General features: G+C 39.3%; 2 protein-coding genes across 7 annotated transcripts; both read right to left on the bottom strand.

Annotated features, from left to right (window-relative positions):
• Positions 1-700: 700 nt before the first annotated feature.
• On the bottom strand, positions 701-6298 carry LOC104809425 (SPX domain-containing membrane protein At1g63010). 4 transcript variants are annotated; one of them, XM_010535421.2, is made up of 14 exons: positions 5979-6298; positions 5821-5893; positions 5581-5713; positions 5344-5450; positions 4280-4379; positions 4050-4170; positions 3445-3756; positions 3219-3323; positions 2610-3064; positions 2219-2523; positions 1956-2137; positions 1629-1819; positions 1356-1489; positions 701-1112 (listed from the first exon to the last, which is right to left on the bottom strand). In XM_010535421.2, exons 5-14 carry the CDS (start codon positions 4330-4332, stop codon positions 874-876), a joined length of 2097 nt encoding a protein of 698 aa, XP_010533723.1. In that variant the 5' UTR covers positions 4333-4379; positions 5344-5450; positions 5581-5713; positions 5821-5893; positions 5979-6298; the 3' UTR covers positions 701-873. The 4 variants fall into 4 exon arrangements, with proteins under 4 accessions (XP_010533723.1, XP_010533724.1, XP_010533722.1 ...); XM_010535422.2 differs by lacking the exon at positions 5581-5713 and having other exon boundaries at positions 5344-5472; XM_010535420.2 differs by lacking the exon at positions 5581-5713.
• A 1771-nt stretch (positions 6299-8069) lies between these two features.
• On the bottom strand, positions 8070-15562 carry LOC104809424 (DNA-directed RNA polymerase IV subunit 1). 3 transcript variants are annotated; one of them, XM_019202073.1, is made up of 20 exons: positions 15299-15562; positions 14835-14978; positions 14096-14188; positions 13890-14010; positions 13676-13800; positions 13454-13504; positions 13164-13382; positions 12937-13089; positions 12746-12841; positions 10777-12669; positions 10529-10698; positions 10377-10443; positions 10175-10293; positions 9934-10079; positions 9610-9854; positions 9357-9530; positions 9107-9244; positions 8750-9015; positions 8530-8641; positions 8070-8450 (listed from the first exon to the last, which is right to left on the bottom strand). In XM_019202073.1, the coding sequence occupies exons 3-20, from the start codon at positions 14177-14179 to the stop codon at positions 8259-8261; spliced, it is 4371 nt and encodes a 1456-aa protein (XP_019057618.1). In that variant the 5' UTR covers positions 14180-14188; positions 14835-14978; positions 15299-15562; the 3' UTR covers positions 8070-8258. The 3 variants fall into 3 exon arrangements, with proteins under 3 accessions (XP_019057618.1, XP_010533720.1, XP_010533721.1); XM_010535418.1 differs by lacking the exon at positions 14835-14978; XM_010535419.1 differs by lacking the exon at positions 14835-14978 and having other exon boundaries at positions 9934-10076.
• Between the last annotated feature and the right edge of the window lie 1675 nt (positions 15563-17237).

Below are 17237 nucleotides of genomic sequence, written 5' to 3'. Positions count from 1 at the left end.
CGGTTAATAACCGAAATGGTCACCCCTAGTGAAGACTTCGACTTCTTACTCTTAAGTCTTAACCACATGAAGCATTTTTTTTTCTGATTTCTAATTAAAATTATAAAATATCGTATGTTTAAAAAAATCTTATAAAATTTATAGTTTTATTATTTTTGAAAATTTTAAAATTCGTGTTGATAAAAAATTCGGATTTTCTTAGGGGGAAAATAAAAAAAATCCAGTCACGAGCTTTATTTTTGTTTTTAATGAAAATCGCATGAGTTCGTGGGCGATGTTGAGGCCCGTATTGTCCACGCGCCACCGTTGCGCGTGTGATTAGCGAAGAAAAAAACACTCTTTTGTTTTGATGGGCTTCTTATTATTAGCCCATAAAAGGCCCAACTAGGCCTATAAAAGACTTGCCACCTGTACCATACCATTTATTTCTTTTCGTAAATTTTTGTTAGCAAAAAAGGCAGGACAAATACATCTGAATCAATAAAAACATTTAATAGAAAATATTAACATAAGATCAACTCCGATAATTTTAAAAATATTTAGAATTTCGATAATTTATCTTAAAGATATTTGTATTTATTATCTAAAGACACGAATAATGTTTAAGCTTGAAAATTTTTAAGATCACAGGCAAAATATGAAGGAATCATACCATTAATCATTTAATCAAAGATCATCGATGATCACTTGTTCTTACAACTCAAAAAATTTGGGATTTCCTCATATATATATATATATATATATATTTGTGTATACACCATTTGAGGCCTTGTGACAATTATTATAAATTAAATATGCTATCCAAACCCAAAATCTCAAAAAAAAAAAAAAAAGGAAAAAAAACATACCATTATGTAAAGGCCATGAAGCAAATCAATAGAGAGAGTTGTAAGTACAACAAGTAGCAACAATGGAGACGATGGATATCAGAAGAGAAGGGAGAAGAGTGGCATTCAAGAGATGGCTCCTTCCCAAATATCCAGCCAGTGTGATCGTTGCATCTGCGATAACTCGGGCCAACGTTCCAGCCTCCGTCGACAGTAATCCACCGTTGTACGTTCCTCGGGAAAGCCTAGACGACATTACCCGCGATAGCAACGAGAGATTCACACCTGTTTATCAGGGGTGAAAAAACGGCCCGTTAGAAACATCATATGTTCAGACAGGTTTGAAGAACTATGTTTGGTGTTTTAAGGTTGTAATGCATGTTTGGAGATCAGCTCACTAGTTCAAGTTCAGAAAAAACCGATCTTTTCTGAAAAACGTCGAAAAGTTCTGATCTTTTTCACACAAAACCAGATGCTGATTCAGTTCGTATACCAGGCAATCGAAATGGTTAAAGAAGTGCCTCTTACCTTCAAGTACTTCAGCCGCTACGAACATGATGAGACCTGAGATGACATACTGTGGTACAGAATATGGGATGAACAGCTGGAAGCTGAATAGAATACCTAGACAGACAATGATTTCAGATACCAAGAGAATTTGCCTGCATTTCCAGAAGAAGAGGATCAGAGTTTGATTGGCAGAAAAAAGTACAAAACTTTCAGAAAACCCGTTTAGAAAAATCGGGTTTTTTCTTGTCCAGTTGGCTTTGATTCTCGGGTAACCAGTTACCAGTTCCATACCTGTCTTCAAACATGTTACTGATGTAACTTCCGACGATAACGTTGACTGGAAGCACTGTAAGGCCAAGACAAGCAAGGAAAATTGCAACAGAGCTTGTTGACCAACCAAAGTAGTATGAAGTAATGACACTTGACTCCGACAACAGTATCTCCATTGCGTATTTGAGCATGAAGTATATTAATAGTTGAACCTGAAGATCGAATAGGGCAATGGGTGAGAAGAATGTTGTAAATTTCAGAACAAGTCCTAAACTTTTCATCCTCTTGCTACAATCTCACAGTTTAAAACTTAAAAAGAGTCGGTCTCTCACAGAGATGTGTTTATACCTTAACAGATGGAGTAAGAAGTCTGTATGCAGATGCAAGAGAATTTGCCGGCCTGCGAGAATCTTCTGGAGCTTCTTCACTTTCATCACATTCATCCTCATCTTCTTGCTTGTTTTCTGAAGAAATCAGTAACGATTTTCTGATACCTTCCTCGATTCTGCCATTGTCATCTCTCTCTGTAACTGCATTGTCCCAAAATCCAATCAATACTGTTATGAATAACAAAAATAAGATCGGAGAGAGAGAGAGAGGAACTGGAGTACTTGATCGCGATTCGTTTGATTTGGACTGTTCTTCTTCTGGGTCACGTAATGGCTCTCTGAACGAAAAGCAAAGCCATACCAAGTAGACCAGCCAAGCCACGGCCATAACCCAGCCAGGCAAAGTGGCCTGATTAAATGTAAACTTGTAGATCTTGAAGTTCGTTTGAAGTAAACCGGCTAATGCAGGACCACACGCCATTCCAAGAGCACTTGCACTCACAAACCCTGCCGATGCCTGCATCCGTATCCTCAGAGGTACACAGTCACTGATATATCTTCGGTTTACAGCTCTTGCCGATCCCAATCTGCAAATTTCGAAACCACCCTTTAAAGATTGTGCCTTTCCCCGTTAAGGAGAGGTCGAAAAGAAATATGAGAAAATGTAACTTACCCACAAAAGACACGTCCGAGTAAGAGAAGTGCGATAGAATTGGCATCATAAGCCAATGCATACATTGCATTTCCGACAAAAAGGGCGATACTGCTAAACACGAGAGGTTTAAAGTAGGATCTGTTGGACCAAGCGCTGAAATACACAGATGAAAAGACTTGAGCCACAGCCATTGCTCCAATGACAATACCGCAAACTGTAGCTGCAGCACCAAGGCTCATTGAGTAGTCATCTGCCGTAGGGACAATGATATAAGTGTTGACCATGTACAAAAACGTGTTCCCTAAATTTAGGAGCAACGACATAAAGTGGTATTTCCGATCATCAATGGTGTCCTCTGAAGGAGTTTGCAGTTCATCTTGCATGATAAGGGCATGTTGGGCCATGAAATTGAGGAAGTTTGTTGAATGGGTTAACTTGTCCACTGCAGCCTTTATCGAATCCACCACAGGATCCTGCAGAGAATACCGTTTCAGTTTCAGCTTCTCGGTAAGGGATACCCGAAAAAAAAAAGGATAAAACTTTCTGATCATTATATTGTGAAAGAAAATGAGAAACATTTATTAAAGTTTAACAATGGCCTCTGATGAATTTATGCTTGAAAGGTACCTGAAGAGGAAGAACAGGTTGGTCATATATCGAATAAAAGCTTCCTTCATTTTCCTGCAGCTCGTGAAGATTCCGGGAAATGGCCCCGACAACAGCTACCACCCCCTACATATTCCATCACAAACAAAAGACTGTGAATCAACAGTCTCTCTGAAGCTGTGTTTCGAAATCATGCACGAAGCAAAAGCAGAGAAGGAACTTCATTATATATATAACCCTCCATTACCACATGTTTAAACACTTGTTGAAGCTGAGAGTAAGGATGATTGGCACGGGTCTTCACATAGTAATCGGTGAATCTATAGCCAAACCGTTTGTCAAATTTCTTTAGTATCTTACGCAAACCAACAGCATTGATCTCGACAAACTTCAGAAGCTTTAAAAGATCTCTCCCAACTTCTCGATATGCCTCTCTGAGTTCGATAATGCTGGAGATGTCCGGCTGCTCTTGGATACTGTCATGCCATTCTCTCAGCTTCACTAACCGGCTTGCAACCAGCCCTTGTTGCTCCAGCATGAACAGAACAGTTTTCTCAATCTGCAAGTAACAATTCATTGAGAATATACATATCCGAATCTCTAAGACTATGGTTCAAATCATGTTTTCAAAACAGATTATTTACACTAAATCTTAACACCCTTTTACAACAAGATTAACCGGTCTCATCTATATGACATGTTTCCACGAATAACTCTAAATGTCCAAAGATATAATCGAACAAGGATGATCTGTTTCCAGAATGTTTCATCCAAAAAGAAGAAATCTTTAACTTTCTTGAGAGATGTCTCATGAATCAAAAAGACAAAACATTTCCATGTTCTCTGACTTACCTCGGTATCCAGCATCCTTGAGAAATCCTTGAGAACATGGCGTGGATGTTGAGTTCCAACTTGTAATTGCTCAGCATATTGCTTCACTTTCTTTTTCATCAATTTGTAATCGATGTAATACCTAATCGAATCCATAAAAATTCCATTATCAACACAAATCAGACAACCAAACTTAAGCTAAGACGCCGAAACATCAGAATGTCAAAGACAAACGGTTAAGAAAGACATACCCTTTCCATTCATCGATCTGTTTCCGCTTCAGATACTTCCCAAAGGCAACCATCTTTTATCGCATAAAAGCACAAAGAACCTTCAAACTTGTCTAAGAGCCTAAGAATGAGATGAAAAACCATTAGAACACGATATCCCGTATATAAAGATTACGCCTTTGTCTACTCGATTGCATTTGGAGAAGAGTTCAGACGATTCCATAAAATTTTAATATTTCAGAAATTAATTAATTATATTATCAAAGTCAATCGCGACAATCCGGATTATTTTCAAATTTCAGAAAAAGGAAAATAGAGAAGAGAACGTTTCCAAGAACATTTGACATTTTCAGGGCTACCAAAAGACTAAGTTAACATGACAAACACTAATGATAATAATGCACCACACAAGTAGATGCAGAAAACATATATAATGCAGATCAAAGATCTGTAACACTTATTGCCACATAAATATAGAACTGTTACGATAGATCAAATCTCCAAGAGACGTAGCTGAAGGGCAGAATTGAGAGATTTGATTCATGCATATGGTAAAAATGCAGAGGAAAAAGTCAATTACTTATGAACAACTTGACTCGGGCAAGCCCCGGCCCCGAGATTAGTTTGGACCTTGGTCCAGGATACCCGATTACTCGGGCAAGAAGAGATCTTCATGCATCATGCATGACAGAATGACTGATGCAGGAAAAATAAATCAAATGGTTATGAGTCTCTAAGCATTTCATTAGTGCTCGAGCACTTTTATAACGCAGAATTGATCAAGAAGAAAACTCCTTAAAACACTATAATATTCAGCAGGTCAGCGGATATCCCTACAAGCCATGTGCTCAGACGATACGATCACACGCTGAAAAGCACTGTAATTACATCTTAAATCAGATCAGCAGCATATTAAGAAATCACTGAAAATACCAATTCAAACAAAACCAAGAAACGATCAGACCAATATCTGTATAAACTATTGCATTCCATCCGCTGAGATGCTTTATTTTATCAAGAACCACCCCCCCCCCCCAAAAAAAAAAAAAAGGGGAAAACCTTTTATATCCATGGATCCATGTTACCTGTCTCTATGCTGCTGCTGCTGCTTCTTTGTATCTTCTATGGGTCTATCGAAGCACTTATAAATCCTTTTGATCTAATCGAGCTCACGCAGGCTGAAACAGGAAATCTGCTTATAAATAATACAGCAACTGGATCAGAACAACACGAGATTAGCATGAGGATTCAGACATAATTTAAATACAAGGGAAGTCAATGACAATGATTATAGAAAAGAAACAAGTGGCTCTAGTGGATACAGATTTGTTTGGCTGCTGAGAAAATTCCACAACAGGAGTCGTAACATTGATTTTAAAAGACACGAGAAAACGGCCAAATTTAGGAACTTTTCTATCCTCAAGTCCAATCATCCCGACTATTTCCCGTCTTCCCCTGTCATATAAAATGCTTCTGATCACATTTTCTCAGCAACCAAACAGACCCACAAGAAATTAAGATGACAACCACTCCCCCATCTCTTAAACTAAAAAATTAAATACCTCAGAGAAGGAACACGATTAACCCGTAGTCCTGGAACTAGTTTTTGAGGTGTAGATGAGCATCAACAAACGCCTGAAAACAACATCCCAAATCAAAATCGGATTTTGGTTTTTTAGGTTTTACCATGAAAAGAAACAGAAAGAGATCAGAGAGTTACTTGTTGAACTTGAAATCACAACAAGCTCGAGTTTTTATCTTCTGATCACAAAACCCAGAAATAAAAATGCAGACTTTTGTAAATTCCGGTAAACCCAATTGCTAAAACCTAAAATTGTGCTTGAAAAAGGAAAACCCACAAGGCATAAGAAGGGGAAAGAAACAAACAAGAGAAAGAAACAGAGAGAGAGAGAGAGAGAGAGAGAGTATGTTTTTTAGCTGCTCGGATCTGAACACAGAATCTTGTGAATGGTTGTTTGATTAGTGAATTTAGGGGAACCAATCATTGACGTGAGAGAGAGAGAGAGAGAGAGAGAGAGAGAGAGAGAGAGAAGAAAATAAGCTCCAGAAGTTCTTATTTGAACGTTTTTAGAGTTTGTGGACTTCACGCAATTGCATGTAACTTTCTCGAGGTGCTTTCTGTGAATAATGAAGAAATGTGGGGACGAAAACAGACATTTTATTTAACAATCTGCGAATATTTGTACAGCTTACGCCTTACGGCACTGAGAAAACGATAAGACCATTAATTTAAGTTGCTAATTAATAAACTTAAGTGATAGAATTTAATCGGATTTGTTTCGAAGACATTCTTATCTTAATTTCTTTCTCCATGCTTATGTATATAATAAGAAAGGGAAATTTTATTTTATTTATAAGAAAGATATCGTAGTGTTTGTATGCAAATTGTATTTGTTATTTCATGGTTATCCGACAAAGGAAGCAACGCAATTAGAGTAAATCCAAAGCGTATTAACAGTGTTTTATTAGAATAAAAAGAAAAGCTAGATATTTAATATTACAAAGCAAACCTCTTACTTTCTCATTTTTCACTTTCTACCCCTAATGATTTTTTTTTTTGTGTACTTGCGAGCCCTAAACCCATAAAGCATTCATGACCATCATGCATGCAGTGTCACGTGATTAGTTTCCTAAATTAGCGTACCAATCATAATGATACAGCATTTCATTTGCTAATTCATAATATTCTCGATCCAAGAAGAAGGAAACAACCGTGGCGTAAAAAAAAAAGTGCGTTTGGCTGGTGGCGTTGTGGGTCTGCGCCACGTGGCGATATCCTTGAAACCAAACTCCACTTCGATGTGTCTGGACATTTGGAGAATTTAACACACACAAAAAATCTGTCTAAAATAATCTTTTCGATTAAATTCTGAAAGATGTGTGTGGTGTCTTTAGTATTTTGTTTTCTACAGTCGAATAAATTTATCTATTAGATATTACATTCATTATCCACCTGATACATTATTATATACACTATGATTACCATATGCAAACATTTCTTATATTATTGTATAGCAGAAGTCATATGTGGTACGACCATAGAAAAAAATATTTTTTTTGTGAGAGAGATAGTAATCGCTTTTTACGTGTATAGAGCCTCGGCCAAGCGAAATTAAAATGTGGCCAACAAATTGTGGGCATATTCTGCAATAATGTTATCCAGCTTTATTGGCTGTCTACCAACCCTTAGGATCCCTGTTATTGGACCAAATAAAATTGGTAGGGTCCATTTCTAGACTAACCCCCCAGGTCCATATATACATACATGTGCTCAATAATGACCAAAACCAAACACTGACTGAACCTAATCCCGGTTTGGCAGACCGGGATAAACCGGATACAGACCCAGAGACAATATTAGGAAGAGCACTGACCGGTTGAGTCCGCTTCGTGCTTAGCCGACTGAGATTGTACGGAAACCGGGCAGAACCGGAGGCAAACCAACGACCAAAACTCGAAAATAAAGTAGCAACAATTGAGATTAAACCGATAAATCTCGACGTTACAAAAAAAAAAAAAAAAAAAAAAAAAAGCGCGCTTGTGCATCTCTAGCTTTTTAAGAACCCTGTTTTCTGTCAAGTATGCATTCATGCCGATTGCTGATTCGCTTTGTATTTTCATTGAAAAGGAGGTTTGTCACCTCTGGAGTGGTGTGTGTGATGATGATTCCCTATAAGATCCTGAATGACAGAAATTTGGTTTATGTGTTTTGCTTTCAGCAAGGGTATACAAACCCAATTCCCAACACTTTACTGGCACAACCTGAGCAGAGTGTTAGGGAACTACTAGGTAATCCCTTTGGCAATCTCATGCAAGACTCCCTTTTTTAGGGTTTCGATTTCAATCCCCAAATGAAGGAAAGCTTTTGGAGACTCGAAGAAATCACAGAGTAAAAGGAGCAACAAGAAGCTTATAGAGCAACCCAAAAGGCTTCACCCTAACACTAACAGCTACATTACATTTCTCCAAGGTCCGATCTTTAGGGTTTTAGGGTTTTGAAATCACCTTTGTGCCTCGAGGCCATCTTGGCCTTGTAGAGGTTCACTTTCGATGGGGCGATGATCTCTATCGCCCCGAGGACACATTTGTGATACGAGAAATCCTCCATGGATCCGTCTTTTCTAATCAACTTGAAGCAACGTGTATCTTTGTGCTCGGAACTGTATCCGACCTGCGAAAAACCAGACGCGAGGAACATCATAAACCGGTCATTCTCGATATTCCGAAGATTCAAAGGAATCATATTTTACTTTTATTTCTTGAGCTCCTCCTCCGATTTTCTCATCCCTGTTCGGGTGAAAGTACAGCGCGATCATCAACGTTTTCTGATCTGCTTCGCCCAAACGATCATTAATCTCGTACCTGAAAAGAAACACGACTCAGACAATGTGAAACCGAAAAAGCAAGAATCTTTTCGAGCCTTCGAACGAAAATACCGCAACTTTCGGATCATTTGATGTAAATGCGTACTTTCCAAGTATATTCCCGAGCGCCCGGGAAAGCTTCATGATATCGTTCCAAGTCAGCTTGCTCCTGAGGTACGACTTGGAAATGCCCTTTCCGCTTAACGTTTTCATCGCTTTCGGGATCGAGGATTCGAGCGAGTACAATTGTCGCAATCCGGATTTATCCGACTTGGGCATCGGATTCGGTGCACGCGTCGAGTATGTCTTCGGGAGTGTAGCCGTGCTGCTGAGAAGATCATACACATCTACAGGCTTTGTAAATCCATGCTCCTACAATAAAACCGAGGCTATTAGATTATTGCAGTACGCATCGAGGAAACGAAGAACTGATCCGACGAAAAGTGCCGTGTAAAGTTCTCACCTTTTCCGAGTAGATTATCTCAAACTGATTACCGTTTCCGAAAGACGGAACGTTTCCCCAAGCCAATGCATCGATCGATCCTTGAAGCTCGTCTTTAACACCTGCCTTGGCGGCCTTAAGAAAGCAGTCGCTCGGGCTCTGGAGAAATTTACGTAGCGATATCGTCACAGAACTATCCCGAAACTTACAAAAGAGTAGAGAGAATATCGGGAAAACAAGGAAAAAAAAGAATGAACTTTAAAGTTTATACCGAAAAGCATGCTTGCGTGAACGGCGAAGGAGCAGACGAAATCTGCCTTTGTTTAGCCCAACCTTTGGCGTTTAACCCTACAAACTCTCCGCTAACAGAGAGAGCGTCGGCTGCCAAGATCAGATGTTGCGGTAATATCGTTTTACCTGTATCAGATATGGCGGATTCCAAATTCTGCGGGTAAAAGAAGCACGGGGAATATGAGCGAAGAAAGCAAATGAGATAGGAATACGCTAGAGGAAGTTGTATGTACCGCAAGAAAAACTCTCCACCCGACACCAATCCCGAAAGCAGAGCCGCACTGATGGATATTATCGGGATGACTTCGGGTCCAGTCAATCAATTCAATGATCTGAACACAGTTATCCAAAAGTTTATTCCATCCATTGCCCTCCATCGTAACCTTCAAAAAGAGCTCACCCGAAGGATTCCCGTTTTTTTTCGGTGCCTTCGGTTGATCCGTCCATAGGATCTCTACCTTCTTGACCTCTCGGAAACCTGCACGAACAAGAATCAAGTTCGTATACTAACACATTTCCTGGCAGAGAACGGAGGTTCCGAAGAATATAAAAGGTACCTTTCACAACGGAGTCGAGGAGAAACGGAATCAACATGCAACGAACAGAATCCGGATCCGTAGATGACTTCTTCGAGACCTCAACAATGGTAACCGTGATGCAGAATCCGTCATTCTTCGTCGAGTTCTTGTCTGAACAGTCGCTACTAAATCCGAACAAACACCAGATATACAGTAATTGTTAATATATACAGGAAACGAGAAGGAAAAAATAACGAAAAAGAAGAGAAAAGGTCTTTACTTGCTTCTTATCTTCAGATCAGCTATATCCAGTTCCAGTCCGTTCTTCCTCGTCATATACTGCTTGTACAATGCCTGGACAATGGATTCCACTTTCAGAAGCTTTCGCTTTGCTAATTCCTGTAAGAACACGATTTTTTATGAAGAAACAGAGACGTAAATGTCGGGTACCGTCTGTATATAAACTCCGTTAGATTCCGAACCTTCGATACGTGAAAATGGCACACCCACGGGCTCAAAGGATTCTTTGTATCAGCTTGCGGGGAGAATCTATTGTCCGGAAAAAGATTCAAATTTGTTAAAAAAAACAGTTGAAAAAAAACACGAAAACGATTCATCGAAAAAAGTTACCGACATTATCGTGACAGTTGAAACAATCTCCGAGAACATCAGCTTCTCCAAGTGGTTCTTGACTTCGAGTGATCCGTATTCAAACCCGTACTTTTTCTTCGAAAGGATTTCAGACAAATACAGTGACATTGTCTGTTCTCGAATACCTTTCTTTGATCCACACTCCAAAACATTCTGCGGAAGAAATCTCAGTCATCGTTCAAAGATGGTAAGAACAGATACGGCTATACGCAGAGAGAGAGAGAGAGAGACCTTAAGATTGAGCAGAGGAGAAGTTTCTAGAAGACTGATGGGTTGGTCGAGCGCACTATACGCAGCCTCGGAAATCGCGCAACCGGACAGAGATCCGACTGCATCACCGGCTGCTACCTCGCGGACAGATTCTGCCTGGTAAGAAAACTGCACGAGATGGTTCCCGTACGAGTTTCTCACTGTCCCATCATAAGATGCGTATATGTCCCGCATAAAGAACATCAGTCTTCTGCTAAGTGTCCCAGGAAGATCGGCATTGTCGCTGAACGAACTGTCTCGGCTCGTCACGGAATGGACGAAAGCTTCCAACGGGTTCAAACCTGAAAGAAACGAGTTCTCGACTACTCCGAAAGGAATGAAGGATTTGGTGAATTTCGTTCCGACGAGAGGGGAGTTTCCGTTGTTCCAGGCGGAGCAAGAGAGTTCGGGTGGGAACCCGAAAGACAGAGGAACCAATGAATGTTGAAGACCGAGGCTCATGCTGTGCTGAACGAGTTTCCCGATGTTTCCTTTGCTGCCCGCTTTGGACATGATCAGAAATGAGTTGTGCGAGTTTCCGTACCGGTAAGCCAGTGTCTGGATATCCCTGAAAACACCCTTGAACGCCTCGACAGAAACTTGGCTTAGCTTTGCCGATCTCTGTCTGTCATAGCAGAATTTGCCCCGCTCGAGTTCCAAATCATTCTCCTCTTCTTCTTCTTCTTCATGGTCATTACCAGCAAGGAGATCGAGGCACGAATTTACTGTAAGTTGTTGAAAGTTGCAGACCTGTTCGGCTTCTTGCAGGCCGTAGTTTATCTCCTCCAACATGTTTCTCCGAGATTCCGTGTCCGTTGAAAGATAGAGATCCGACAAGGAAACGCTCAGACCACGCATCGATAACCACTCTGAGAGCATTTCTTGAGCCGAGTAGACAATGTCAAGAACCTTGCTTTTGTCATAGTCGATCAGATTCTGGATAAAATTCCCGTCGCAATCCCGTAGCCAAGCTGAACCTTCCGAAGATGATAAAAGGTCCCCGTTTCTAACTACGACGTCGTTAGAGGGGAATTCGAAGTTAAACCCGGGAGGAAATAACATGCTGAAGATCTGCATTCCTGTCCATCGAGGTTTGTTGTCGAGCAAAGAAGCTCTGATCATGGCAGGTGGAGGCATCTCGAAAGGGCAATACATTCGCAGTTGCTGAATCTCAGAACGTTTCAAGAGACGATTTTTCTCGACGTTTACCAAATACGCAGCCGTCAAGCTATCCTGCCCGAGTATCAGCAGATTCCTACCATTCTGCCCATTGATAAGCTGTTTATCAAGAGCCACTAGCTCGTTCAGCTCGGTCCTTGTCTGAACAGACTGAGGAACATACCCATGAAGGCAATCCCCGTCAAAATCCCCACGAAAAGGATGGCAACAAATAGGGTTCAGTGAGATAACGGATCTTGTCGGGAGAAGCCGTGCCGACATGGCGATAAGGGAATGCTGGTGGATAGAAGGAGGCCGGTTCATCATAACGATATCGCCGTTCATTAACGGCCGGAAAATGTTATCCCCGGCTCGTAATTCCTCGATGCTACGGATAGTGACCATCTCCTCTCCTCTCTTTATATATGTTTCGCCTTTCTCTAGCAGACGGAGATCGCAAGAATTCACGAGCCGTTCCCAGTTCCAGTTGTTTAGGTTCTCGGAAACTAGCAACCGCTCCGCAATTCTGCAAGGGATACCAATCTCGTCGAGCTTCAAACACGGGTCACCGACAACTACTGTTCTGAACGTGTGATCGCTTCTTTTCCCGAGAAGTACGTCCTTCATGAATCTCAACCCGCACAGCTTTGGGGTATCTGACTTTTTCGCAAAAGGGTTAGCGGATTCTTGACTCGATGACGTAGTTTCCGAGAAAAGCTGTAATTTTGGATACAAAACACTTTCAGATAGAAGGGAATCAGACCGGAAAATGATCCGAAAACACAATACTTACCCTGGAATACTGCAAGCATTCAATCACACGAGAACTCAATTCGAGTCCATGGCCCTTGAAATCCACGAGTTTCTTGTAAATCCGTGTCCGTTCATCCTAAATACATAAAAATACACGACAAGATATGAGAAAATATCGTGGTAACCGACGTAATCTTGCATGAAAATGATCAAATATCGAAGCTTTCTTACGAATACTAATCGACTCCCAGTGAACGAATGGACCAGCTCTGTAACGCGGTGACCATTTGGTGTAACTGGGAAAGATCTAAGGGGAATAGAGTTCAACATCGGAATAAACCTCCGAACGAACCTTTCATCGATTCCTCCTATCAGAGAATAAACCTGAAAAAGAAAAAAAGAATGTATCAGAGAATCTGTCTTAAAATGGTAAGATCCGATGCTACAAGTGAAAGTACCTGAGCATGTGTAAGAACCCGACGGGTAGGTTTTAGACAGCTTTCATCTATGTTCGTGTCTTTCGGCAGGAAATCCCAAAAATCGGGAGGTAAAGATGTTTTCCCTCCAACTCGGAGTCTTTCCATGCTTTTTTCGGATACTTCTACTATAACTGCAGACTTTCTGAAAACTTCTTTCGAAGAGACTCTGAATTTCACCGAAGGATACCATGTTTTTGCCTGAAACATACGAGTATAAATGGCAAGAATTGAAGAAAAGAATGCGGAATGTGACAGGATCAAACTCTTACACGACAATATCTGCACGTTATTGGACGTTCTCTGGGTTCGGAATCAGTTCCCTGTCCCATGCAAAACCAAAACCAGAAAAAACAGAAACGTAATTCCATCAAATGAAGCATCGTCATAGAGAATCTTAACATTGAAATCCACGTTGTATATCCGATCTGACATTTCGTATGGGCAGGACTTAGATGTACAGACAGATGGATAGATACACAAGTATATATTACCTTAAACCGCTTCTCTAGCCGTATGTATTTACAACCCGGGCAGACCTTGTTTAGCAACTTGACAATCTCCGAAAGGAAATACGGATGAATCACAGAATACCCGAAATTGATAACCCCGAAATGACCTACCCAAGAAAAATCGGGAAGAAAATTCATTGGCCAAGCATATGCTCAAACAAACCAACAAAGAATCTATCAATTCAAAGTAAAGTACCTTCACAGGTTCGTCGGTCATTACTTCCACAGGTCAGACACTGAGATTCGGGATTCGGAAGCCCGAGCCTGGAATCGGTGACTTCACTCGAAGCCCTGACCTCGAAAACCGACGTCTTTCCCTGCCACATGATCAGTTATATAAACATGGGATTTACGTTTCAATAAACGGTTTCCAAAATGTTCGAATATTAGTGAAGAACTTACTATATCTGTATAGTTCGAAATACTGAAGCTTATGCCTTTCAGGACACCGAGAGGTGCCTGAACCTCGGGGAAGTTTCGGTTCATTATGCTTTGCTGTGATTAACAATTTCAGATTCAGTGAACAAAAAAAAAAGGATCATGAACAATAATCAAAGAACATTACAAGACAAACAGATTTGCCTTCAGGAGAAGCAAATCGACATATGTGGCTAAACGAAAAACAAACTGGGAAAGGTAATCTGTATGTATCTGTTTTCGCTTTTCCGACATGTCCGTATATCAAACATACTTTATATATATATAACTTATTGAACAAGTAAACCAGAAATCTGATCAGAGAGGTAGATATCAACCCAGCTCTCTCTGTTGGATCATCAAGACAAAACCTATTGGGAACATACTTAACATGACGGAAACTACACGTTACAAGGACAAATCTGGTCAGTAGAGAATGATTCTAATCAAAACGAAAAGAGCAAAGGAAGGATTCTGAATTGAACAACCAGGAGATTGAAACTAAGTCTTCCATGATCGAACTTGAGGAAGATGAAGACATGATCCAAAGCAAAAAATTACCCAAATAGTGTACAGCTGATCAAAATCACAGCAAAAGACAAAACCTTTAACCCACATTACTCAGATTTTCTAAATCAAAACCCTAAACCCAGAAGAAGAAGAAGAACCGAAATTCAGGGAAATCACGGTGTTAATCGAAATACCCAGAAAAAAAGGGTAATACCTTTGCAATCCTTTCAGCTTCCCAAAGCCCCACAAAAACCCTATTGGAAGGGTGGGTCAAGGGTTTTGAAACATAAGCCGTTTCACAACAAAACCCAGGAAGATTTTTCAGCACTACAGCCGAAGAGCACGATTACTGGAGAATCTACTTCACATGCACCACAAAAAAACGCAGATTTCACGAAATCGAATCTGGAAACTCAGAAAGCACGTCAAATAAGACGCAGCAACGCAAATCACTCGAAACCATGGGACGATAGAACGAACATAGACGAAACCAAGTAGGATGAACACACGGCAAAGAAAAACAGAGGATTAACGATCAAACACGCGAGAAGCCTCAAACAGGACAAGATAGTGATCGATCAAAACGCAATGTAATCGAATCGGTGAGCATGATTGCGAGACATGGAAATATAAGAAAACCCCAGAATCGGATTTAGACAGAGCAATGTAGTTACTTACAGAATCTACGAACAGACACAAATTCCTCGCGAGGGGCAAAGACAGATTGAACAGTAAAGTGGACGAAGGCTCTGTTTCAGTTCTTCCTTCTTCCTGATGATTTTGGCGGATACTAAAAGAGACCCAGAGGACGAAATTGCGAGAAGAGTAGAAAAAGAAGAAAGCGAACAAACAAAAAAACAGCAAAAAAGGAAAGAAAAAAAAAACGAGGAGAAGCGGAGGCTTGTGAAAGCCGCCGGTTTGTGTTCCCGGAGCCAAAGCCAAAAAAAAAGGGGAAAAACAAATAAAGAGAACACGAAACTCTCAAGTCCAAGTCCAAGAAGACATAAGACATAGGAAGCAACAAAAATATAAATACCGAAAATACCCCTAGGCCTAGGTCGCAATTACAGCTCTACCTCGTCAATTTACGATAATTTGTGAAATTTTCGAAATTTTGGACGAGAAAAAAAAAAAACACAAGGTATTTCCATTTATTCTCATTAGTTTAATAAATTGATAGGGAGTAGGATTTTAATTTTAAAATAATAAAGTGCATCATATGCCCATGACGCACCGCAAAATAACCAAAAGAGAGTTTTTTTACTAAAAATTAATAAATTGACTGTTTATTTTTTTTTTTTGTCCCGATGGAAATTCAAAATTTGTATTCTTTAAATCGATAACTTTGATTCTTTTCTACGGAAAAGAAAAACTTTTTCCTTCAATTTTATTTTTTTCTAAATTTTATCTCAATATAATTCAGATATATCCTGCAACAAAAAAATTAAGTATACAATTATACCCTTCCATTATTGAGTTAATTACAGAACTAGCACCATCGGTATTATGATCTACCAGTAAATAACAATCATTGGATTCATAGAGAGATTTATTTTGGCAACTTGACGGAACATTGTGTGGACCCACCTCACCGTTCTAGTATTTATTCCCCACTTATTATTTTTACCCACAAATTTCACTAATTCCTCCCAATTTCTTTCATCAAATCAGCGATTGCGATTGCGATTGCGTTTGTGTACACACAAGGATTGAGGCAATTGAGCGTAGGAAAGTGACGGAAGCGGTCAAAAGGACAAAACCGTAAATTCCTATAGTTTTATGCTGTGTGAAGATTATCAGTGATATAATTATATCCGTGGCCGTATTTTTTATATTTATTTTTATGTTTTTTTTTTTGGCGGATTCGCTTTTTTGTCATGCTCTTTTTGACCTTTGTGTGCACTGGAATTAATGTCTCTTTTTAATCACAAACAAAAACATAAAGTCAAGATATTTAATATTCGGTTATTAGCTGAGATTTTTCCGATGCTTAGGTTCCACTGGCCAATTTTTTGTATTGGAATCTGATCAGCGTGAAGGATATCATATGCTATATATATATATATATATATATATATATAGTTTATCCATTTCAATATTCCTTTGATGAAAATCTTAGTTACGATAATCTTCTCTTTTAAATATGTGTTTAATAAGCGGTTAACGTTTTAACTTTTTAGTAAGGAAAACTTGTAATTAAGATTATGCAATTAAATATCTAAAAATAAATTCTCTTATACAAGATTAGATAGCTCAATAGGTAAAGAACATTACAAACCTTATTCCCAATTCAAGTTCGGGTTTTCATTTAGAGAGGATAATTAACCTGAATTTTTTCGTTCATCGAAGATATAATTGAATAAAAAATTGTTGAATTTTTTAATTATAAAAAGGTTTTTTCCTCTTATTATTTTTATTGTTTTATATGTGTTTTTCCATCTTCTTTTTTCCCCAAGTAAAACAAACTTTTTTACCACGATATTTAATAACAAAAGATTTTAAGATTTTTTTTATGAATTTTTAGATGATTTTTTTTATAAAGAATAGATTAGAAAAAAGAGATATTTGAAGATATGAAACATAACTACAAGATATAATATCTTAAATAGCTAAAAAC

This window comes from Tarenaya hassleriana, unplaced genomic scaffold (genome assembly GCF_000463585.1).
Source record: "Tarenaya hassleriana unplaced genomic scaffold, ASM46358v1 Cleome16, whole genome shotgun sequence".
In the NCBI taxonomy this organism is placed as follows: Eukaryota; Viridiplantae; Streptophyta; class Magnoliopsida; order Brassicales; family Cleomaceae; genus Tarenaya; species Tarenaya hassleriana.
This window is presented reverse-complemented; position numbering and strand designations above follow the sequence as displayed.